This window comes from Rhinolophus ferrumequinum, chromosome 11 (genome assembly GCF_004115265.2).
Source record: "Rhinolophus ferrumequinum isolate MPI-CBG mRhiFer1 chromosome 11, mRhiFer1_v1.p, whole genome shotgun sequence".
Classification (NCBI taxonomy): Eukaryota; Metazoa; Chordata; class Mammalia; order Chiroptera; family Rhinolophidae; genus Rhinolophus; species Rhinolophus ferrumequinum.
The window spans coordinates 49637245-49664051 of record NC_046294.1 but is presented as its reverse complement, the minus strand read 5'-3'; the positions used below and the strand labels follow the sequence as shown (position 1 = coordinate 49664051).

The 26807-nt window shown below is 38.6% G+C and overlaps 1 protein-coding gene across 1 annotated transcript in view; it reads right to left on the bottom strand.

Annotated features, from left to right (window-relative positions):
- The window catches only part of RNF169 (ring finger protein 169), a 76659-nt gene extending 49911 nt beyond the window's left edge, over positions 1-26748 (bottom strand). Inside the window, exon 1 of the mRNA XM_033120352.1 lies at positions 26173-26748. Coding sequence (XP_032976243.1) covers positions 26173-26674 — 502 coding nt within the window. The 5' untranslated portion in view covers positions 26675-26748. The remainder of the gene's footprint in view (positions 1-26172) is intronic.
- Positions 26749-26807: the final 59 nt, after the last annotated feature.

Sequence of the window (26807 nt, the reverse complement as noted above, 5' to 3'; positions counted from 1 at the left end):
CTTTTTCAGTTGTCTCAACTATTTTAGACTTTTATTGAGTACACCTGAGAAATGTGGGCAATACTTAGAAATATTGCACCTAACCCAAATGCGGAAAACAGTGGCTTAAAGATCTGCCAAGTGTAAGACAAATGTTAGACCCTGGGTTTGGGGGATAAAAAATTCCATTACCTTCACCCACTGAAAAAAAAAAGTCCTGATGACTATTTTAATCATATTCTTTAGGCACATTTCCAACTCTAGGCAAATGGTATTTCAAATTAGATGCTTTAAAAGGGGAAGGAGGGAAGGAAAAGCAAAACTCTTAAGGCAAAAAAATACTTTCAATCCATTTATGTTGAACCTATTACATGTAAGAGACTTCATCCATATTTTCTCAGTGAAACATCACAGAAACTTTATAAGGTAGGTATTATACACATTTTACAATAAGGCAAATGAAAGGTTAATGACTTATTCAAGGCCACAGACCTTAGTACATAGCAAAACCAAGAGAAAAGCATTAATAATAAAGAGAGAAATTACGTAATGATTAAAAACGCAACCCATCAAGAAGATATAATAATCATGAACTTATATGAACATACATCACAGCAAAAACTAATATAAGGAGAAATTAATAAATCTAAAATAATGGTAAGAAAACTTGACACACCATAATTAGATCAGGCAGACCAAGTTATTAAAAATATAGAAAAACTGAATAAAATTAACAAACCTGATCTTATTTATATGTATGTGTGCACCCAATGAACAGAATATATATATTCCTTAAAGTAAACAAAGAACAATTAAAAATACACTAAGTCACAAAGAAGTTTCAAAAATTTTCAAAGAATTATAGACTTTGCTCTTGGATCCTAGCTACTTTCCAAGTCACGTTTTCTAGCTACTTGGCTGATTATTGTGGTTTATCCAATACTGTTTCTCAATAAATTCCTTTTCTGCTTAAATTTGCCAGAATAGATTTCTGCTGATTAAAACTAACAACCTGGCTGATTCTAACATTTTCTACATGGTACTATGGAATGACCGATCAACCAACCTCCAGTAAAACTGGCTAAGAAAAAAAAGAGAGAAGACAAATTAATACTAAGAATAAAGAGGAGGACCAAAACACAGATACCAAGGTGAGTTTAAATCTCCAGAGACTATTACAACAATGCTATAAGGAATGACCTTGCATGCCTGCAAGTATATCCGTAGATGACATTGTTGGAATCAGAATTGCTGGGGTAAAAGACCATGTTGCAGTTCCGGCAGACAATCCCAAATGGCTCTTCCTCCTTCATAAAGCCTGTACTGATTTATAGTCCCACCAGCAATGAATCCAAGTGTCATTTTCTCACACCTTTTCCAACACAGCGAGTATTGAAACTTTTTAGCTTTGCCAATGTAACAGGTGAAATTTTATGTACATTATAGTTATTTTATGAGTAAAGTTGAGTACTTTTTATGTTTGAGTAACTTACATTTTCTTTGACATGAAAGGTACATGAATTTCCTTTACTCCCCCTGAGTTAACTTTTTCTTCTTGCTTTGTTAAAGCTCTCTCTATGTAAGGAAAATTAGCCTTATGTCACTTGAATAGCAATCCTTATCCTAGTTTATCATTTGTCTCCACTACTTATAGTGGTTATTTTTATGTAATTATATTAATCATTTCTCTTTTATGGTTTCTGCATTTTGTATCATATTTGGAAAGACCTTCCTCAGACCAAGATGTAATAACAAATTCTATCATAGCTTCTTTTGGTGCAAAGTATAAGATTCTTCTCATCTACAAAAATTCAAAATCTTTATTTGTATTTGGGGAGCAACATAAGGAGGAGCATAATCTTATTCAGGCTTATAAATAAGTCTACTATCCAACACAAGGGACCAAAAATATTTTAATGATAGCCTGGTAGAAATGATAATTTTTACTTACTGTTGGAAAATCTGCTTCTCTAAAATGGTTCTTGCTGACATTTAGGACAAAATGTCCAAAGAGCTTAAACATCTTCATTATACAGTGTAAATAATACAAAGCTAAAAGTTCGATCCCCAACTTAAAAGCTTCCAGAGCCTTGGATAAGCCAATCTCAACTTCCTCTTCTGTAAAGTCAGAATAATACCTATCCAGACTATCGTGAGGATCAAATGAATGTAATGATTTCAGCCAGGAGAGTGGCATTCAGTACAATCCAATAACTGTAAAATTGTCTCTGGTGTTAGTGAGATAAAGCTGTGGTTTAGTCTGATTTGCAACAATTTCTAAGAAACAAAGATAATGATCCAGCTGCTTTGATTCATGTATTATATGAAAAGCTAAATTCACTTTGGGATATTTATTAAGATATCTTAAAGTTCATATCTAAGACCTAGTAGGAACTCCACGTCCTGACTGAAATCTTACTACGCCTTGACTTATTTGAGAGTAAAAGGAAATGGGCAGGGGTAGGAATGGAATACCAGTTTACATTCACCAAATGTTGCCAGGGATGGAGGAGTGTAGGTAGAGCATAGAGGATTCTTAGGGCAGTGAAAATACTCTGTATAATGTTATAATGATGATTATATGTCACTATACACTTGTCAAAATCCACAGAATGTACACCATGAGTGAAACCTAAGATAAACTATGGACTTTGGGTGATTATATTGTTGTAGGTTTATCCTGGTAACAAATTTACCATTCTGGTGAACAACATTGCTAATGGGGGGGGGGGGGCTATGTATGTGTGGGGGTAGGAAGTATAAGGGAAGTCACTGTACCTTCTTCTCAATTTTGTTGTGAAACTAAAACAGCTCTAAAGAATAAATTCTTTAAAAAATAATAATAAGCAGGGCAACAAGATGCCACAAGAACCAGAAAAGGCAACACTACCTCCTTATTCCTTAGTCCAGAGGAGTTAGTCCCAAATCCAGCCATTCCTCCACCAGTTTCTACAGGAATTTTCAAGTGTTTCAGGAGCACAGAAACAACCACTCACCCTTCACCTCACAGAAAAGAAATGCTAGCAACTTCTTCAGGTGTCATTGAGATGCTGAATATCTTGATATTTGTAAATAAATCCAATGTTGAAGTACTTTCTTGATGTCTGTCCACTGACTGCTACTATGTTTAACAGCAAGAGAAACTCTCTAAAGACATGATGCCTGAAGAATGACTCACACCTGTGGCCAGTGACCTAAGCTGAGTATTGCATTCAGTCTGATGTAAACTGTATGAGCAGCTACACTTCCTTAAAGATGCTTCCTAAAAAGGCTTTTCTCTGGGGTGAGGTGACTGGTTATTAATAAAGGCAAACAAACAAACTACAAGACATGCATTTTGCAAATTGTACCAAACTCTCAGGAATGAAGTGCCATTCATTGTCAAAGCATCCACACTCAATATAAAAATAGAAAAAGGACCTCACTGAACTGTACTGGAAAGATGTTATCCTGACAACTCTTAAATCTGAAGGTAATCGTCCCTTGGTACCTGGCTATGTTTGAGTTTCTAATCCTTCTTAACAGTGCAGCAGAATGAAAAACAGCTTTGGACTTGGCGTCCCAAGACCTAGGTCTTTTTTGAATACTCCCACTTACTAGCTATTTGCCCTCGGGCCATTATGATGGCTGGCAGTTGTGTAGCACATTATGCCGGGCCCATTTCTAAGCACTTTATTAACTCATTTAATCTTCATAATGCCCCAGTGGGGAGACACTGTTATCCCCATTTCACAAATGAGAAAACTGAGGCACAGAGCATTTAACTTGCCCAAGCCTACACTGCTATAAGTGAAAGACCTATGATTTAAACCCAGGCAATCCAGCTCTAAGACCTGTGCTCTTACTATGTCTTATTATCTTTTTAATAATTAAAATAAATAAAGCTTCCTGATCCTATAAAACAATTGGCAAAGGACACGAACAGGCAGTTTATTTAAAAAAAAAGTTCAGATGACTTATAAACATTAAAATTGTTCAATTTCACTCATAATTCAAAATATTAAAATCTTTTAAACCAAAACGCTTTTATGTATCAGACTGGCAAAGACCAAAGTTTGATAAAGGCAAGAGTTAACGAGGGCATCATTTATCTTAAAGATGTGTCATACATGTGCACAAAGATGTATGAACAAGAATATTCACTGCAGATCCCTCGACACTGAAGACTGGAAATGTCCTTCAATTAGGGACTGACTGAATAAATTATCAGATAACTAGATACCGTGAATCTATTTCTACACTGCCTGTTTTTATTCCTGGCCTGGTTTCTTCAGATACCTGGTAATTTTTGTTAGAATGCCATTCATTGTGTATGGAAAACTGTAGAGGTTCTGGATGATACTCCTACAGAGGATTCACCATGTTCTCTGACAAGCAGTTAGAATGAGGGCAGATCACCTCCCAGTCCAATCAGGAGCTGATTCAAGGCTGGCTGCAGTCTTTGTAAAGCTTGTAAAGCTAGTTCTACCCTAGTTTGTAGGCTTCCAATGGTCCAACTGAGGGTGTTTACCAAGGCTGCTTGCCTTCCTTAGAAGGTCCTGAACTTTTTTCTCCTCAACACTGAAGAACTGCTAAAAAGCGCTTTGCTTTTCAGTAGCTTTTTGTGAAACCTATTAGCCTTTTACCCTGCATAGATTAAGAATCAGCAAATGCCTCAAGAGAAAAAAAGCAGGTGGAGGGGGGACGCACCCCCTTCTCTCGGATATCTTGGCCTCTCAAGTTCTGGTTGCCTTGGCAGCCCTGAACTACAATTTTTTATATCCCCAGCCCCCTGAAAAGCTCTGCTGGTTTTTCTGCCTCTTAATAGCTGCACTCTCCCTTTGCCAAGAATCCACAAATGTCTGAAGTCCCGGTTGCCTTGGCAACTTACCAATGCCTTCATATAGATTTTTTTTTTTAAATCAGGCTTTTCTAGTTATTCTCAGCAGGAGTTTTGGTCTGCTTCAATCTGTTCCATCATAGCCAGAAGCAAAATCTACATTCTTCATAATCACTGGAGAAGACAAGAATCTCATCATGAAACCACAAGCCATTACTACAGAGAAAATGAGCAGTGAGGAAGATGTAGACAATATTCCTTGGAGAAAGTCAAGAAAGCATATAATAAAGGTAGAACATATGTTGTCCAAGTCCTAAAGAAACAATCTTACTACAGAAAGACACACATATGTGAGTGACACAACTACAGAACATCAAAGTTATAAACTAAACACCTAAGTGGTGCATAGAACACCAAGAGGTAGCAAAACATATGTAAGGGCAGAGACACACAGGAAACAAGGCACCATTATCCGTATTACTCTCCAGGTTACCTGTCTTATGTCACTGGAATACGCAAAAGAAGAAATTTTAATGTTAAATTAAGCATACCAGAAGTAGTAGAAAGGTAGAAACATGGGGAGTGAGCCACAACTGAGTTCTAAAACCAAACTAACCTGGTCTCCCTTTTATCTAGTTTTTCGTTTTCGTCCTTCTAACTCTCTAAGAGAGCAGATGCCAGCCAAGTACCAACTGTCTTAAACTAATGCAACTGTTCATTTACCCACTTTCCCAAGACCAGTAACAATTCACAGCTGGTAATATAAAGAGTATTTACCTGGGAAGAAGAGGAAGTATAGAGAAAAAGTGAAAAGCTAATAAAATGTTAGTATCAAATTTTAAGGCTGCTTACTTAAGTACCATAATGAACACCACAGATTACTACTATATTAACTTAACATTGTTTATGTTTTAATACTATCCTTTGGCAAAAGACTAATCAAATCAAAATGTCACAGCCCACATAAAATACCAAGGACATAAAATGTTTGTAACTTTTGACCTAATAACTTAATTTCTGGGAGTCTAAAGAAAATAATCTAAAATACAGAAAAACTTTTATATAAAAATATTTTCATTGCAACATTATTCATAATTATAAAACAAAAACTGAGAATAAATGTCCAATGTTGAGGGAATGGTTAGGCTAATTATGGATAGTACACACAATAAACTATTATTCTGCCATTAAAATTATATAGAAAGATTTTTAATAACATGACATTGCTTTAATAAGATAGGAAACCAGTTAAGTTAAATGAGATGCAAGTTTCCAGACTGAAATATGCCTTATAATTTCAAACTTGAAAAAAACAAACATAGAAATGACATTAACGAATGGAAAAAGAAACAGATATAATTGCAGAAGTCACAAAGGGAGAAAAAGGAAATATTAGTGATAATATAGCAAGTTATCACATATAAATGTACACGAATAATGGAAAGTTACCAGAGACTAGGAAATTAAAGAGGGAATGAGCAGTGGGGAAGAAGGGAGGCTTGTGGGAAGAGAAAATACACAGAAGGTATGAGACCCTTTCCCCAAAGCATTTATACGTAGCTTAGTAGGTAAGACAAATTCATAAAAACTTTTAAAACAGTTTTAAATAACTACAGAGATGATGACAGATGCAATGTCATAAAATAAACAATTGCCAAATGACTCTTACAAGCAGATGTTGCCACAGCCGTCTGTAGGAGGAAGAGAACAAAGCTGGAAAGGAGAGGCAAGGCTTTAAGGAGGTGGGATGAAGCTGAGTCTCGCTGGTAAAACTTAGATAAGGGAAAAGATGAAGGAAGAGCAATTCACATGAACAACAAAACATGATCAAAAATGTGATAAGGCTACTGAACTGCACATTTAAAAGGTTAAGATGGTAAGTTTCATGTCATGTGTTTTTTGCCACAATTTAAAAAATTTTTTTCAGTGTGGAGGCTGGGTAGTAAATAAATATGTTCTGCTACAGCAGAAAGTTTATATAGGAGAGTAGTATAGGCCAGAAAGGTAGGTTGGGGCCAGATTCTAGAAAACCTTCATTAGGCTAAGGAATCTAAATTTTATTCTGTTGGCAACAACAATAATACAACCAAATATATGTAATCCTATTAATATGGCAAGACTATTGATAAAAAAATAAAACCTCAGTTGTCCAGCAGGCTTGGGGAATAGGGTATTCTTTAATTTTATATGGTTACAGTGTCGTATTTGGGCAGAACCTTCTCTGCATTCAGTGTGAGGGAGCTCCTTCAGGAACTCTCCCAGGAATTTGTTGGTCTGGGTTGGTCAATCAGTTAAACATTTTTTCTTAATATATAGCAGCCACAAGAGTATGCCTGATAACTTCTCTAAGTAGAAGGACCCTGAGCTGTGGAGACCAATCAGACTCCATCACTTATCAGTGTTGACACTGGGCATGCTACAACTTCTCTAGCCCTCAGTTTCCCCATTTTCCAAAAGGATAATAATACCCTCCTCAAATGGTTATGATTAAATGACATGATTTAATGTAATGCCTGGTAGTGTTGGGCTTGTAACTGATACTCATTAAATGTTAGATATTTTCCTATAAGGAAAAAGAAAAATTCTACTTAAATTTTACAAGGATAGAATTTCTCAGAATTATAAGAAAATATAAGAATTCAATGGAAAAAAAATGGTGCCAGATATTTTTTCTATATATTAGTGGGGCAACTGGAAGGTGTTTACTTATTAAATTAACTGCTAATAAAAATAATATTCCAATTCCAAGTTGCATCTTGCTCCCTTAGCTTAAAGAATTAACCTGATTTGTACTTTGATCTAGAAAGAATGAGGAGTCCTAAGCGGTCTGAGGCTGTATAGACTCATGGTCAGATAGTAAATATTTTCAGCTTTGTAGAGCATAAGGTCTCTTCACAACTGCTCAACTTGGCTGTTGTAGCATGAAGACAGTCGCAGACAATATGAATGTGTATGGCTGCTGTGTTCCCAATAAAACTTATTTACCAAAAGAAGCAGCAGGCTGGATCTGGCCTGCCAACTAGTTTACCAACCCCTGGTGCTATAAATTGAATGTTTCTGTCCCCCCAAACTTCACGTTGAAACCAAATCCCCAATATGATGGTATGTGGAGGTGGGTCTTGGAAAGATGATTAGGTCATGAGGGCAAAGCCCTCGGGGATGGGATTAGCACCCTTACAAAGGACACGCGAGAAAGCTTCCCTGCCCCTTCCACCAAGAAGACGGCTGTCCCTGAACCAGGAAGTTGGCCCTGTTGAGACACTAAATCTACCAGCATCTTGATCTTTGACTTCCCAGCCTCTAAGACTGTGAGACATAAATGTTTGTTGTTTATAAGCCACCCAGTCCAAGGTATTTTGTTATAGCAGCCTAAACTGACGAAAACACCTGGATTAGAGAAACACAAAGTAAGAGAATAGAGATCAATGGGATTTACAAAAGCAGGTAATTCAACAAGAGTAAATAAGGTTCCTTGTTGAATCCAGAAATGGCCCAAACAACAAGGCATAGTTTAGGCAGCCCACACTGGATCACTACAGTCAAAGCAAAATGAGGCACACAACAAAAGGTCACAGAAGCAAATGTGAGTGCAGGAATGCTGCAGAGATGGAGGCCTGCAGACCTACGCAGACCGAGACCATGTGCTTGTACCCTCTCTGTATCCACCACAACCCTGTGTTCACTGGCTGTGTTCCAATGGAACTTATTTCTGCACGGTATGAGGCAAAGCATCATTCACAATAGTCCACACGATGGAATGACACCAAAATGAGGAGTGCAGGATTTGGAACCATACCAACCTACGTGCAAATCGACCACCCACCAGCTTTGTATCCACCAGCATTTATCCTTGCTAAGCCGGTTTCTTCCTCCATAAAATGGGAGTAACACCTACATTAACAGGGTTATCTCATCTAATCTTCCAATACCTACTTGGTACAGATTGTGTGTGTATTAAATGGTAGCCTAACTGGCCTCTCTGTCTCATAGACTCTTGTCTTTCCATCTCTCTCCAACACTTTCCCTAATTCTTCATAACAGAGACCTGACCCTATCATCCTCCTGCTTAATAAGTTTCATGGGCTTTCCTCTGCCTCCAAGATTTAAAAACAGGAACCAATCTACCACTCCAGCCACCTTTTCTACCATTCCCTTAATACTTTGTGCTTCTCCAGCGTCCACACATCTTACTATATTCCTGTATATGCCATACCCTGTGTTTCCTCTGACTTTTATATATGCCACTTCCTCTGCCCAGAGTGCTTTTTCTCCTTTCACTATATGATGATTAGTTCAAAATACTGTCTATAGCCCTCTCCTTTCTGAAGCTTTTCCCACTGACTCAGAATTACATTAGTTTCCTGTAGGCCCTCATAGCATTCTGCACTATCTTAATTGTAGCAGCATTTATTACCTGTGTTACAATTATTTATCTCTGCCTCTGCCTCCCCAAATTAGATTTCGTTAAAGATAGGTATGTGTCTCAGTGGCTTAAAAATATTTTTTGTTGAATGAATCAATGCAAAAGTGCTTTAATAGCAGCACCATTTTGGACTAAGGTCGTTTCAAGAGTTTGTTGTCTGAAAGGAGTTGAATTTAGTAAAGCTTTTCTTTCTAATGAAGGCAAAAGTAAACTTTAGCAAAGTCCAAGTAAACTCCAAATTAAGGGAACCCAATCTTTTGAGGTTTTATTATAATAGCTTTATAACAGAACCAAACACAAGACAAAACACAAGAGAAATAACAAAATGTAAGGAAGCAAAGGAACAATAAGTCTACTGCTACTCAGAAAAATAAAAACCAAAATTGGATATAAGTTGTCTTCAGGCTTAAAAATTGAATTATACATACATGTGGTAAGCACGACTGCCTAAGAGAAGTTGATGCCTACAAACTCAGCAGTTTTGCTGCCTACAAACTCAGTATGAGCTAGGCCAATGCAGGGTTTGGTAGCAGTAATAAGAATTTAGCCTCTAGCCTAGGGAGACAGTCAGCCCCGCGACATTTTGCCCTGGCCAGCCATGATTTAAAGTACTATGAAGGTCAGTTCTGAGAGGCATATGTAAAGATGAGCAAAATGGTAAAGGAATCATGACATGTGACCAGAAACTTTTTTAAAAGGATTTTTGTTAGGAATCTTCCCTTCATTAAACATTTACTGAGTATCTAATACATTCTAGGTACCATATTAAGTGCTGAATACACAAAGAAATAATCCCTGACCTCAAAGAGTTCAGCGTAGACCAGAGATAGACAAACACAGAAGTGAAATCAGTGACACGAGGGATGCACATACTCACGTGGTGGCACAAAGGCAGGTAACTGACTCCTATTTGAGAAAAACTGTCACAGAGCACTTGTGCTTCACCTGGCTTTAAAAGATGAGTATGATTTGACAGGAGGATAAGAGAGACGAGTATTTCAGGTAGAATAATCAGAGGTGACAAAAGGTCAGAAAGGTTTCAAAAAGCATACTACATTCCAAGAACTCTAAATAATGGAGTAGTATGGCCAGAACGGTGAGAAAAGGAGAAAGAGAACCAGAGAGATGAATTTGAGAAGTTTAACCTAAAATTTTAGATAGTAATAATCATGGTCTTGAAATACGTGAACACTGAAACTAGGGAAGCAGATTTTGAGTCACTAGAAAACCTAACTTTCAAACAATTAAAACTGTCCAAAAACAGAAGCAATGAGTAGTCACCAGAATGGGAGAAGTACCCCTCTGTAGATATTATATATCTGGTGTTCCAGACCTCATCCTCTCACCTCTTCATGAACTTAGCTCTTTCAGTTTTCTCCACTCTCTCCAGCACCATCGATTTCTCCCTCTCTACTGTGATAATATACAAAGCTAACACACAAACATGACTTAATATCATCTTTACAAAACTCCTGAGCTGCTGTCCCCCAGCAGGTCCTGACCTATTTCTCTGCCCGCCCCCGCACCCCACCCCATTCTCTTTACAGCAAACTCCTTCAAAGAATAGTCTATACCTTCGCTGTTTCTACTTTCTTACTTCAAACCACTTACTCTATTAGGGCCCTTTTCCCCACCACGCTACCAAAACTACTCTTCATCAAGTCACCAAGCAAGACCTCCACGGTACCCCAGGGTTAATTTATAATGGAGGCACAAAAGAGTTCAATAAGTAGCTGTAATATGATAAACAGAGTCTTTAGCCTAAGAACTAAGGATCTTTCGAATCAAAACAGCTAATACAGTCTTAACTGAAGGCATCAGTCTGGGAGAAGCCTGCTCAGCTTGAGCGCACACCTGCCGTCACAGTAAATACTGTCCGTTTCCTCTGGAATACAGAAATAGTGAGATGTTGAAATTGGACCGCCTCGCATCATCTTCATCAGTATGAATAATCAGCAAACACTATGCTTTGCTTTCATATCTCCATCACAATTGTCTAACACTTATTTTAACCTATTCTAAAATGGACTGAAGCACTTATTTAGTATGAAAGATCGCTTTTCCTTCAATGTTCCTCCTTTTTATACAGTCTTGCTTTTTTCAAGTCCATCTTTTTTAAACACCTAGTTCAATGCCTTACACACAGTAGGCACTATATACATGTATAGTAAACAAACTATAAGGTCTAACATATAGGATCTAATACAAAATAAATTCCATAAATACTAATTCTCCTCTCTCCAAAACTCCCAAGTTTAAGGAACAATGCATATATCTGATAAATCCTTCATACCCTACAGAACAAGTTGATTTTTCTCTCTCAGAAGTACCTACATCTTAAAAGAACAACAATAAGAGACCTAAAGAGAATATGGATTGAATTTCAGATACTACAGGATACATGTGAGATATCCTGACGCAACAGAAACTTCCCAGTCTCTAAAAACACCTAAGTGATTAACTATCAACCTGACCCTACATATCTGAAGTAAAACCATTTCTTTTACTAATTCTAATAATTAAAAAGCCACATATAATATTTACGCATAGAAAAAAAACTAGTAAAGGCTGACAGGAAGTACACAATTACTAACAATGGTTTTCTCTGGTGAGACAAATAATACTGCTCTCAACCATAATTTATTTCTTTATTGCTTTTCCTATCAGACAGCTGTTACTACTTTTTCCAGTACTATAGTACTGTAATGAGCAATATTTTTTTAATAACCCATTGTATGTGTGTGTGTTTTGCTAGGACAGACACTTATAAAAGGAATCACCACATAGCAAAGAACGTACCTTTTCAGCTTTACTAGGTATGGCCAAACTGCTCTCCAAAATAGTTATACCAACAGTTAACACTCCCCCAGCAACATGTAGGTTCCATTAATTATAATCAATCAATCATAAATTACGATAGTCTCATGGCCTCTCATCATTTAATTTGCAATTCTCTGATTACTAATGACATTTGAGAATCATTCCAAATGTTTATTGGCCTTTCAGTTTTCCTTTTCTGTGAAATGTCTATTCAAATCCCCTCATCACTTCTAGTGAGGTGTCTGTCAGAGTGATTTGTAGTTCTTCATATATTCTGGACATAAATTTTTTTGTCAGTTATTTCATTGCAAATATTTTTTCCCACCCTGCAGTTCACCTTATTTCATATCATGTTATCATACAAAAGTTTTTTATTTTTTTATTTTAATGTGGCCAAAGTATCGATCTTTTATGCCTTGTTTTTTGTTTGTCTGGGGTTTTGTTTTTGTATTAAAAAAAATCCTTCTCTACTCCATTTTCAGAGATACTCCTCGTTATTTTCTAAGCTTTATAGCTTGATCTTGAATCCATTTGGTATCATCTTTTTGCGGATGGTCTGAAGATCTATTTTTTCCTGTTTTCTGTAAGTTAGCTAACTACCCACAACTGAAAAGGATAACCTTTGCGCCACTGATTTGCAATGCCAATGTCATGTACCAAATTCAAATATACGAGGGCATGTTATAGGACTCTATTTTTGTTTTGTACTCTTTTAGTTATTTAATACTGGTTATTCAACTATCCTGATACCAATACCTTACTGTTTTAATTAATAGTTACAATAATTTAATATTTGATAAAGCAATGTGTTCCAAAATTTTTACTGTTCTTAGCCACTAATCATCCTTACTGACAAGTTCCACTTTAAATAAAAAAAAAAAAAGGTCCCCTCTATTCCAAGTGTTCTAGCTTTTTAAATAATGAATGGATGGTAAATTTTGTCAAATGCTCTTTCGAGTAGCTCCTGAGCTGATCATATGGTTTTACTCTCCTTTGGTTTATGAATATGGTGAATTACATTAGCTTCTGATGAACTCCCATTCCAAGAATGCTACTTGATTGCAATTTTTTAAAAAATACACTAAATTTGTGTATATTTAATTTGGGATTTTAGAAGTCTACATTCATGAGATTGGCCTGTATTTTTCGTTTCTTTCGTGTACTGTTTTTGGGTGATTTTGGTATCAAGCTGTAAAGGCTGCCCAAGTGAGTCTGGAAACTTTTTTCTTTTATCCCCTGGAATAGTCTGCACAAAGATTATCCGTCCTGCAATATTTGGGTAACCTGTAAAACCATCTGCTTCTTTAATAGAAATTTCTGCTTTTTATTACGTAAAAGTCTCAAATACTTATTAGAGAAACCAGTATAATGAGCGCCAACATATCCATCACCCAGCTTCAACAATCGATTCACTGCCAGTCTTATTTCATCTATTCCCTTAATCATTACCTGCCCCCTCGACGCTAGAATGATTTTAAAACAAATCCCAGGACTCATATCACCTTACTAATAAACATTTTAGCATCCCTCTTAAAGATAAGGACTCAAAATATGCAACCAGAAAACTATTGTCACACTAAAACCTTAATACCCTTTAATACCAACAACCAACCAACCAGTCTTCAATTTCTGTCAAATGTTTTTATAGTTTTACAGATCAGGAAACAAATAAATTCATATAGTTAAACTGGTTGTCTTTTACAGGTTTCCTTTCTATTGCTTTTTCTTCTTCTTCTTCTTCACATATTTATGGAAGAAAATGGCCATCTCTCCTGCAGTTTCCATATTCTGGATTTTGCTCATTGCATCCATGTATTACTCAGTAGGTAGATTTTACTATCTGTTCAATTTGTTTTTTAGTTCATTTCTATTCACATTTTCTACTTATTCTTGAGTCAGCTGTGATAGGATATATTTTTTAGGAAATTAACTATTTTATACAATTTCTCAAATTCATGGGCATAAAGTTTTCCATATTCTACATTTATAAGCATTTAAAAATCTTTATTATATCTGTAGTTGTATTCCCTTTTTCACTTCTAACATTTAGGCCTTCTTGCTTTTGCTTTTTCCTTGATGAATTTTGCCAGAGATTTTGTCTATAATATAGATCCTATGTTAATATCATCAATGAATTAGATTTTGGTTTTATTAATTCTCATTTTCTATTCCATTATGTTATCTTTATTCTTTCCTACCTTCTACTTCCTTTAGGTTTAATCTGCTATTACTTTTCTAACTTCTCGGTTGGCCACTTAATTTTTCAGCCTCTCTTCTATTCAAATACTTTATAGATTCTAGGACTTAGTTTTTTTATATTAACATCTCTGAAATTGGGATGTTTCAACTGGAATCTTCTATCACTGTCAGCCAGGCAGCAGTGATAATGCCACTGTCATCGCTTACATATGTATGAACGTAAGACAAAGAATAAGCTTGCAAAAAAAATGCAGTGACTTGGTGGTTATTCCTGGTAGTGTCACTGGACAACTGTAACCTCTCAAGTTAGCCAACAAACCGAGTATTACAGACCATGTGGGGAAGAACTATGAGTCTCATCTGAAAACCTTTTGTTGATACTTTCTCACAAACTCAAGAAAGTATCAGCCTCAAAACTTTATGGGTGTCAGCAGTTTGAAAGAAAATGTTGGAGATGGCGGTGGAGTACTCTTTTAAGAAATGCTGTACCACCAATACTCTCAGACATAGTGAGAAATACTATGTAGAAAACCACAAACCCCTATGATTCAGTCAAAAAATGATTTAGAAGAATCAGACTTTGAATTGTCACAGAAATATTCTAATTTACTTGACTTTCTTTTATATATACACAATATGCTAAATCTATGTTTACATAAATTTATAAGAGCTCTTTCAGTAAGTATAAACAAATCTAAGTGATAAAAAAGCATTATATTTGGAACTAGTGTATCTTATAATGATGGTATCTTAAGATTCAATGAAATATGATATAGGCACTTAAATTTTTCTTAGTGTTGCTTCAGCTGTATTCCACAGATCTTGACAGTGTTCTTATTGTTATTCAACTGTAAATATTTTCCGATTTCCATGATTTTGTTCTTCATCTATACATTATATAGAAGTTTGTTTTTGTTTTATGCCTTTTAATTTCTAAACGTGGATTGGAGGTGGGAGAATTGGCTATATTTGCTATTAATTTCTAATTTTATTGTATTGAGTCAGATAACATGATTTATATATATATATATATATATATATATATATATATATATATATACACATCACTTTTTGATATTTGTTGAAACTTTCTTTGTACCTAGTTACGTAAATGTTCCACATTTGTTTAAAAAGCATGTATATTCTCTAATTTGGGAGGTGTATGGTTCTGTATTTGTACAGATCAAGTTATACATCGTATTTCTCTTCTTTCTGTGGTTACCCTTAAATTTTTAATATGCATTTGACTGAAAGCCTAAAGTTAATCAATATCTCTATCCTCCTCCTGAACTATATATAGAACCTTAGAACTCTTTAATGCCGATCACTTTTCCTCCCAGCTTACATTTTTATCCTTCTCTGGTGTGTTAGTCCCACTTTGGTTTTAGCTCCCACAAATTAGTCATAATTATTTTTGTTTTATACAGTCAATGTTGTCTTAGTTTACCTACCAATTTCTTTGTTCACCAAGGCTTCTTTTTATATACTACTCAATACCCTAAGTTACATTTCTTTCTTCCTGAAGTACATTCTTTAGTATAAAAGTTCTTTCAGAGACTGTGGTAAATTCTCTATATTTTTACTTATCTGAAAATATTTTTATTTTGCCCACAACCTTGAATAACTTAGCTGAGTATGAAATTCAGATCTTTCTCAACACTTGAAGACAGCAGTCCATTTTCTTCTGGTCTCTCTTTTAAGAGACGTTTACTCTCAGTCTGATTGTGGCTCCTCTGTCGTTCCTTTCTGGTTGGTTTTTGAAGTGTCTTTATTGTTCTGCAGTTTCACTGTAATGCATTTTGTTGTTGAGATTTGTTTTGTTCTGTTCATTTAATTCCTGCCAAGGATTCATGAGTCTTAAACCTAAGGATTTATGTCTTTTATTAATGCCAAAATATTCTCAAGCCGTCACCTCTTTAAGTTCCATGTCTCTCTCGTTCTACTTTTCTCCTTCTGGAATTAATAGATGTTGAGTCTTCCTGATGTTTCATTTCTTTCATATTTTCCTTCATCTTACTGTTTTGCATTTTCAGGATTTCCTCATCTCTAACTCCCAGCTTACTGATTTTCTCTTCATCTGTGTAGACTATTGCTTATTTACTGAGTATTTTAACCTGACTACACTTTTCATTATGTTTATATCTTTTTCAAATGTGCCTGTTTCATAACGTATTATTCATTTCTTAGAATGTCAATTAATTCTTGAATCACTTAAAATACACTAATTTATCTTTCAAACTGCCATTCTACTATCTCAGTTTTTGGAGCTATCATCCTCGTTTTATCTGCTCTCATTGTTGATAAAAAACTGTTTTCTTGTGTGTTATTTTTAATTATAAATTCATCTTCAGCTGGGCTTATTTCTTCTATAAGAATCCCTTGAGGCCTGAGAATCTCGCTTTTCTTTCCTTTCTCCAGGTAACCCAGGGGTATCACTAGCTTGAAGCCAGCTTTTATATTAATTTCTCAGCATAGGAATACATGAATCATATAATATAAACTCAGATCCCAAATATGAGCAAAGTATAAGTCTTATACTTCTCAGGTAAGCTGTTTCCCCATTTCTTTGCATAGAACCCAGGCAAATCAACACAAGAATTCTTTTTATTGCCTGTGTCAGTGGGAGGATTTTTCTCTAGCCCACCCTTTCACTCAGAAAGCAGGACATCAAGATCAAGAGCCCAGCTTTATGCAGAATTCTTAGTTTTGGTTCCTCCCTCCACATGGTTAAAATGTAATCAGCTAGAAATAGAAAACCAGAAATAACCCCTCACTCTACCCTTCAGCCCTGCTCCAGGGCAACACAAGCATGTGAGCTTAAGGGCTTACTACAGTTTTGGTTTTTAGTTCCATTTTGTTTCTGGAACCTGTAGATTTTCCTGTCTACAAGCTCAGAAATACATTTCAAAGAATTGTTTCAGACAACCATTATTGAGAATCACCTATAATCAAGCTGAACTGAAGCCTTTCAACTAAGGACTTGTAGAAGAAGCCACCTCCGGACTGGTAGGCAGCTCAGAGACGCAGCACGGGCTGGTCCCACATCCGCGTGACCAGTAAAGATGGGGGCACTATTTCGACTGTGGGGGTCCCCCTCCTCTAAAACAGTGAGAGATACCAGCCCCACCCTAGCCCAGGGTTCCAGTGCTGGCGAGAGAAGTCCCCATAATTTCTGGTTGTGAAAACCAGCGGAGATTGTGACTGAGTGAGACGGACTCTGAGTGTGACTGAGTGTGGCTGCACTCCCAGGCGCTCCTCTTAAAGGGACTACATGTGGACTTACCCACCAACAGAATCACTGGCTCTGAGCTCCAGCGCTGGGGCAGCAGCTGGAAAGGCGGCAGGGACATACAGTGGGGAACTGAGTTGTCTGGCTTTGGGATGGGGGCTGGAGAGGTGGCTTTCTCCTGGATGGAGGAGCTAGCAGAGGCCATTGTTTCTTTGTTGAGCTCTCCCCCTTCCCGGCGCATGAACACAGGCGGCCGCCAGACCTGAGTCTCTGCCATTCGTTCTCCAGGCCCTGGCGATTTGAGACCTGGCCCTGCCCAACTTTCGGGCACACCCAGGCTGCTTTCAGTGGCTTTTTCATGCAGACCACTTGCCTTGGCTCAAGCGGCACTTTCCTAGGGTCTCTCAAAGGTCCGCGGAACCCAGACAGACAGCATCTGGCTTGAGCGTGTCCTGTCTCTCTGGTTGAGCAGCCCTAAGCCGGCACTAGCGGCAGCTGGCCTTGGTTCGCAGCTTGGCCTCTCAAGGCTCTTCCAAGCACAACACAGGCAGCCGCCATCTGCGATTTCTTTCAGACTCCCCTTAGATGGCCCCGGGTGGAGCATGCGCTGTGGCTGAAGTAGACCTACCGTGGATCCACTCCAAGGTGGTCCTGGGGCTGCCGCCCCTAGTGGCCAGCTTCAAAATGAGCTGGAGATCACCTAGCTGTCTCCAAGTATGACACACCTAAGGGGTGGATTGGGCAGGCATCAGAGTCCTGCTGAGGCAGATCCTGCTCAGTAGGGTCAGCCCCTGCACAACAACCCTTCCGCTGTAGTCAAGGCCAGTCCTCACAACCAGTGAGCCCGAGGGTCAGTCCCTCACATTGATGTGCAATTATCAATCAAAGCTCAACTATTGTGTTTCCCTGAAAATAAGACCTAGCCGGACAATCAGCTCTAATGCACCTTTTGGAGCAAACATTAATATAAGACCTTAATTTAATTTTTGCTCCAAAAGGTGCATTAGAGCTGATTGTCCGGCTAGGTCTTATTTTCAGGAAAACAGGTTACAAGAGGAAGGCACACACAACCAACACCTGGAGCACGTGGCTCAGTTGACCAGAAAGACTGTGTCACTGAACCCCACAGCACACCTAGTACATAAGGCCACTCCACTAAGACTGGAAGACGAAGCAGCCCTGCCTAATACATAGAAACAAACACAGGGAAGCAGCCAAAATGGGGAGACAAAGAAACATGTCCCAAATGAAAGAACAGAACAAAGCTCCAGAAACAGAACTAAGCAAAATGGAGATAAGCAATCTTTCAGACACAGAGTTCCAAACACTGTTTAAAAGAATTCTATCAATGATCTCATAAAAATGGAGATGGAAACCATGAAAAAGAACCAGTCAGAAATAAAGGATACAATAATGGAAACGAAGAATATATTACAGGGAATCAACAGTAGATTAGATGAAACAGAGGATCCAATCAGCGATGTAGAAGATACGGTAGCAGAGAACACCCAACCAGAACGGCAAAAAGAATCTAAAAAATTGAGGAGAGTTTAAGGGGCCTTCGGGACAATATCAAGCATACCAACATTCGCATTATAGGGATACCAGAAGGAGAAGAGACAGCAAGGAATTGAAAACCTATTTGAAGAAATAATGACAGAAAACTTCCCTAACCTGGTGAAGGAAATGGACATACAAGCCCAGGAAGCACAGAGAGTCCCAACAAGATAAACCCAAAGCGGCCAACAATAAGACACATCATAATTAAAATGCCAAAGGTTAAATACAAAGAGAGAATCTTAAAAGCAGCAAGAGAAAAGCAGTTAGTTACCTACAAGGGAGCCCCCATAAGACTGCTGATTTCTCAACAGAAACTTTGCAGGCAAGAAGGGAGTGGCAGGAAATACTCCAAGTGATGAAAAGCAACGACATACAACCAAGATTGCTCTACCCAGCAAGGCTGTCATTTAGAATTGAAGGACAGATAAGGAGCTTCCCAGACAAGAAAAAGCTGAAGGAGTTCATCACCATCAAACCAGTATTACAAGGACTCTTAGAGGGACTTCTTTAAGATGGGAGAGGAGTTAAGGATGGATGAAAGGGGAAGGAATTAAGAAGAACAAATTGGGTAGTCATGGGGATGCAGATTACAGCATAAGGAATATAGTCAACAATATTGTAATAACCAGGTATGGTGCCAGATAGGTACTAGATCTATCAGGGTGATAGATGGGAATGGGGTTAGGGTCAGGGTGAAAAAAGTGAAGGCATTAAGAAATATAAATTGATAGTTAATACAGTATGGAAATATAACCAACAATGTTGTAAGGACAATGTAAGGTGCCAGATGGGCACTGGACTTATCAGGAGGATCACGTCTCAAACTGTGTAGATGCCTGACCAATGTGCTTTACACCTGAAGAGCTGAAGTAGAGTAATACTGAATGTCAACTACAACTAAATATATAAGTGTATATAGTCACAAGACGTGGAGTACAACATAGGGAGGACAGTCGATGGTATTGTAACAGCTGTATAAGATGTCAGAGGGGTAGTAGCTTGCAGGGTGGGTTATCACTTTGAGGGGTTTAAATGTCTAACTATTACGTTGCTTTGTACACCTGAAACTAAAAAAAAAAAAAAAAAAAAAAGGTTGTTTCATATCATCCAGCTTTTCTGGATATTTATAGCAGAAGAGTCTTCAGCTTATCTGTTAGCAATCTTGCTAAAAGAGAATTTGGGCTTTCCAATCCATTTGCTACATTATACCCTTAGGAGTGATCTCTCTAAAATGTAAACATGAACTCTAAAACTCCTCAGTAGGTCTTCACTCCTTAGCATGGCTAAGACCACTATTATCCAGTAACTGCTTATTTCTGCCAATTTTACCTCCTTCCACGCTCCCTCATGTACTCTATACTCCATCCACTCCTATTTATAATCCCTAGATCCCCTTGTTATTTCATACTCCTATACCTTTAAATGTAATGTTTTCCCTCATCCTTATCCTGCCCTCATCCACCTACTGAATACTCATGGACAAGTGTCTGCCTTTCACTGAAGCTGCATTCTCGTTTTGTGAAAATAACATTTATTGCCTCAAGCATTCTGAAAATTCAGTCTTTAACAACAACCTTTCAATTTTTCTAACACTATCCCCATTTTCAAAATGGGAAAACTAAGGTACTTGGAGGTTAAGCAATGTACCCAATGACGCACAACTATAAATGGCAGAGCTGGAATTCCAACACAGATAGTCCGTCTCAGAACTTGCTCTGTTTATACTATATTGCCTTCTACAATTATGTCTTTTCCCCCCTTCTTCTGCCTCACCCCCCCCAATCCAGTTCCAGCCGTTTCTCAGTCTAGTTGTGTAGGACACAGCTCCCTGGCCCCCAGCTGAGGCAGTCGGTCGCCGGTTGTTGGTCAGCCGCCCACAGCAGCTCACAACAGCTCTCACCAGCTGCCGGCCACTCACACTGGCCACCGGCCACTCCTGGCAGCACACAGTAGCTCCCGGCAGCCCACACCAACCTCCGGCTGCTCACGGCAGCCCAGCTCCAGGGAGAGCCGTCGTTCACAATCTTAGCTGTAGGGGGACGCAGCTCACTGGCCCCTATGGGAATCGAACTGGCGACCTCAGCATTGGGAGCACGGCGTTCCAACCACCTGAGCCACTGGGCTGGCCCTACAATTATATCTTGCATTAGTTACAATTGCATTTATTATACAACATTTCAGTTGCATGTTTATATACCAATCTTCCCAACTACACTGCATTTAAGAAACAGAATCGTTCTTTTCTATTTGTAGCGCCAGTGCCTAGCACTCAGAAGGCCGTCTGAGTGGTTACTAAATTAATGAATGACTGAAGGGAGATATCCCTACAGTTGCTGCTTTAGTCCAGTCCAGCCCCTTTACCTCTTGCCTGAACTACTAAAATAGTCCCCTCACTCAACTCCCTTCCTCCAGTTCTACTCACATCTTTCCTTCACACTCCAACCAACACTGCCTTTCTAAAGCACATGATGATGATGTAATTCCACTGATTAAAAAATCTTTAAGAGCTCCACACTGTCTACAGAATAAAGTCCCAAATTCTTTTAGCATGACACACCATGCCCTTCAAGATCTAACTTCTGCAGTCTCTTCTCTTCTTCCCCACTCCATCTCTAATTAATTTCTAGTCAGTCCCTGAATATGCCAAGCACCTTTGTATATATAAGTTCTTCTGCGTGAAATGTCCATTCATTTCTCCCTTACCTGGTGAATTCCTACTCATCTTTTCAACATTCAGCTCAAATGCCTTCCTCAGGTTTCCTCCAGACTGTCAGTTATCCCATTCCGATACTCTGTTGGCATCACGCATTTACCTCACTTACCACTTTGTATTGTTATTTGATAAGGTGTGTTTCCCCAACCAGACTGTGTAATCTTAAAGAACAGGGACCATCTCTTATTCATCTCTTTTATTGTATTATCTTACACAATGTGTGCCCCCAAAATGCTCACTGAAGTAGTAGAATGAAATCTGACAAACGTATTCCACATACTACATGCACACAAACTAAGATATAAATGAATTCACTTTGACATGGAGTGGAAATATGAATGAACAAAGACAAATACCTCCTAAGTTCCTGCTGTTCAATCCTGAATTCTAAAGAATGGAACTATTCCTTCAGTGGTGATTAATGTTTACTTGTTGAAGTAATCTCATCCTGAGTTTAAAAAAAAAAACATAAGCACATGGCAAATATTTCCTGCATGAGTATAACACATAAGGACACTCTCAAATTCTAGAGTATGTGTCATTAAAAATAAAAAGTTGAGTCATTTTATACATTTTAAAACAAATCCTTACAGGTGAGGGAAATTCTTGTCCTTTTACACTACAATCACATGATTTCATTATTCATTAGTCCTAAATGCAATTTAGGCTGCACACATAGCAAACGTTGTCTGTCAAATGAGTAATAAACCAGAACTACTTGTTTTTCACAGAAAGAGGAAATTTCTTAAATGTATAAATGTTAATCCTAAGTGAACAGTGAGACTGGGGTGGGGTAAAGGGAAGGGATAAATGAGGCACTATTCAATTTTTTTGATCTATTAAATTTTTGAAACGCACTTTCAATACTACAAATAAACATTTTAAACTGACAATTTAAAAAAATTCATCAGCCTATGTCTAGCTTTTCTCTTTAATTATCACCCATGGTAGGAGAAAACTGTCCTAAAAAGGTCTTGGTTTCAATTTCAAAGGCAGTGTAATTTAGAATAATCAAGAATACTTGATTTCAAATCATAAGGCTAAATGAATTCTTAACAATCATTATTATCAATGAGGCCTAATTATTGCTGTTGTACAGATACACAAATCTACCTACATACACCTGCGTGTAGGCAGATTTTACAAAAATGTTCTTTTCTGTAAAATCAATGGGCCAGGATTGTCTCTAAATTTAGAATGTAAGCTCCAAGAGGGAAAGATCTTTGAATATTTCATTCCCTGATGTCTCCCAAAGGCCTAGACTAGTGCCTGACACACAGCTGGCATTATTACATACTTGCTGAATAATGCTCAAGATGGTCCAAATACCTAATATGTCAATACATACAATGAGCTACAAATACTGAAAGAACATAAAGTTGAAATCTGGGTTCATCTTGAAATGATCATCGACTTAGCCTTCACACAGTCTTGCACAAATCAACAGATACTACATCCAAAAGCAAACTGACGATGCATATAAGAATAAAATAAAACATTGTACACAGGAATCATTAAGGTTCTGAACCTTAAAGCTTGCCAAGAAGCTGGCAAAAAATAAAAATGTCACGGGCACAACCAAAATTTTCAGCAAGCAGACTCTTGCACTTATTTTATATGATTCAATTCCAAAAGAGTTGGAGGGCTTCAACAAAATAAAAAAAATTGTGAGAATTTCACTTAAACGCCAGTGTATTTACTACAGAATTTCATTTCAAGTATTATAAAGCATGCCTGACCTTTCATCAGTTGACCTAACTATGCCAAAAGATTACTGCAAAGCAATATACTTCTAAATATACCTAAAATTGCTCATTCTGTTGCTGTTTCCCACTCTTAAAAGTGCAATGTAAATATTTATGAAAGTGGTATTTTCAGTTTTCCCTACTAAAAGCCATATGAGCATTTAACTGTGAATTAGGCCCTTATTAATGGATTATCCTTTCAGCTCTTGTTTATCTGCTACTAACTGGATGATGACCTTTAGTTGGTCACTCTACTTTGTTCTGGGCATCATTTCTCTTCTGTAGAATGAGGGACCTGAGTTAAAACAAAGGTTCTTTTAATGTTTTTACAACCCTTTGAGAATCTGGTGAAAACTACAGGTGACCCTCCATAAAAATGCACATATACACTTATATAACAATTTTATAAACAATTATTTTTAATAGCAAAAGACTAGAAACAACCTAAATGCCTACTAATAGATGATTAAGTAAACCATGTTACATCCATTCAATGAAATTACTTGCAATTATGAAGTAGAATGAAGAAAACTTCTATGTACATATATTAAAAGATTTCCATCATGGAAATGAAAAGACTTCCATCATTGTTACATGAAAAAAGCAAGTTACAGAACAGTGTGTGTAATATAAAACCTTTTGTATAAGTAAAATATATTTTAATTTTCATGTATAAGCATAAATAAACTGGAAGAATAAACAAGAATCTCTGGTGGGAGTGAGAAATGAAGGGGCAGGACGAATATTTTCACTGTATACTTTATATTTTTGTTTAAATTATGTGAATGTATTACCAATTAAAATTTTAAATTAAAAAAATATTTATATAACCTCAAGAGGCCCAGACAACCCACTGAAGCTAGAAGATAATTCCCAAGCCCTGTTCAGCAATATTCTCCTATAATGCTTTGACTTAATAAGCATACAATTATGTACACTTAATGACCCAAACACAAGAACATTTAAAGAAAAATATTTTTCATTATGGTCCGCATATGAACATAAAAAGTAATTGGATACTCAGTGGATACTCAGTGACTCAATAGACCCTAATTTGGAATCTCATTTTATAGATTTTCCTAAATCACTGATACACTTTATGATAAATTTCTTCAAGGGGAAAAGTTCACACAAATCATCAAGTGATACTCCCTCTCATGATTCAAATTTCAGACCCGATCATTTCACAGGCAGTCCAGGCTTTAGAAATAAAAATACGAATTTCTATCCAATTTGACCATATAATCAATAGTACTAATAAGGAGACCAGAGAAATATTCTTAATTTTTGGCCTAATCTCAGAATTTGAAGCAAATTAAATAGCACCTGAGATCATCACACAGCATCCATGAATTAGATGATGTTTGAGGAGTCCCTCACCCCTGAGTTGAGCAGGAATCAGGTGGTATTAGGTTTTCATCCTTAGGCAAGTTACTTAATCTCTCTGGGCCTCAGTTTCATCTGTAAAATGGAAATAAAAGTGCCTATCTCATAAGGATATTGTGAAGCTTAAAAGGAATAATAAGGAGCATAGAAAATAAGCCACAAATAAAAGTAAGATATCCTAGGACAGTGGCAGGTGTCTGCTTGAAATCAAAACAGACTGCATTCTGGAACCTGTAGTTTCTAGGGACTGCACTTTCATCAACAAGCAATGCCTCCTTCACCCGACTGAAAATAACACATGGCAGAACTCCCAACACAAAAGGTGTAAATATACCTAGTCTTTCCCTAAAGATTATGTTTCTTGAAAACCTAGGTAAGCATTTTTTATTAAAGAGCTGTAGATGTGTTAAGTGGGTGTGTCTCAGAGTCCCAATTTAAGCTATAACAGTTTTGTATTTTAAACAGGGCACTTTATGTCAAGCTTAGCAGCACGAGTGGCAGGCTGCGGGAGGTGAGAAAGGCAAAGAAGTTGAAGGCAACAATCCTGAAACTTTTTTAACTGCTACGATGATAGCAGGAAACTTACACTGCCATGTAGATAGAAGCAGCCCCCGCCAACCAATCTCCGTTTCTTGAACTTTTAAACCCCATCCAACTTTTTTTTTTTTTGGTCGAGCACTACTGTAGCTTATTATTAGTTATTGTAACTATAAATAGCCGTCATTTATTGCTTCCTCACTATGTGCCAGGCTCTATGTTAAGCATGCATTCTTTAAGATTTTGTGAGCTCATTCCCTCAATCCACCCTACCCTCAAGTCTGAAAAGCTCCCTTCACATCCTCCAATTCAACCTGCTCCCTAAACTCCAGATACTCCACACGTCTCACCGATCCATTCAGGCCCACAAGCAATTCGACCCCAAGCTCTTCACCCAACACTAAACCAAGCACTTCTCTGATCCTCCAGGGCCCCATGCGAACGAAGTTTAGTACCCTCCTTCCACACAGCAATTCCAACCTGGCCCTAACTTGTTACAAGAATGCCATGGTTCTCTCCCAACTTCTGACTTACATAAGGCGCAGGATCCCCTCAATGCCCCTCCAAATCCATCGTGCCCGTACTTCATTCCAAAGTTCAAAATTCCGAAACAGATAATGTACATGGGCAGAGCCCGGTTCCGACCCCACGAGAACTCTCCACCCGCTCAAGCAGGGCCTGGGACCCTCCACCCTCGAACCAGGCCGGGCCGGGCAAGCTCGGCCTCGCTCCGGACCCCAAGGGGAGGAGGGGAAGCTCCACCTGGCTCCGCGGCTACGGCGCGCGGCTCCTGCTCCGGCCTGGGCCCAGCGGCGGCCGCGCCCCCGTCCCGGCGCAGGCGGCAGCGCTCCGGCGGGCCGCGGCGGGCGCGCTCGCCCAGCACCTCCGCGTCGGCCTGGCCGTCGTCGCGGGTCCGACGGCGGGCCCAACCCGGGCCGCGGGCGCGACAGCGCGGGCAACCTGGGCCCGCTGCGTCGGCGACTCGTTGGGCGCAGCTTCGGCACAGCGAGTGGCCGCAAGGCAGGGCCGCTGCTTCCCCCGGGGTCTCCAGGCACCCGGCGCAGCCCGACTCCTCTGGCCGCGGCGGTGGCGGCGGCTGCAGCAACGGCGGTTGCAACACCAGCACTGCGGGGCCAGAGGCCGAGCCCGGGGCCCCAGTCTTGGCTGCCGCCATCTCGTCACAGCGGCCCCGCCGGCCCCGCCGACTCAGAGCTGCTGCTGCCGCCGCGGAAGAGGCCCGAGTACTCGGACCTGCCGCCGCCATCTTGTTTCCCGTTTGAGGGGAGAGTCCGTTGCGAGGGAGAAGAGTAGAGGGCGGGGCAGCGGGCGGCGGGCAGCGCTATCTACATATTCATAAGAGGGCGGGGCTACAGCTTCTTCCCGGACCTGGTTGGCGG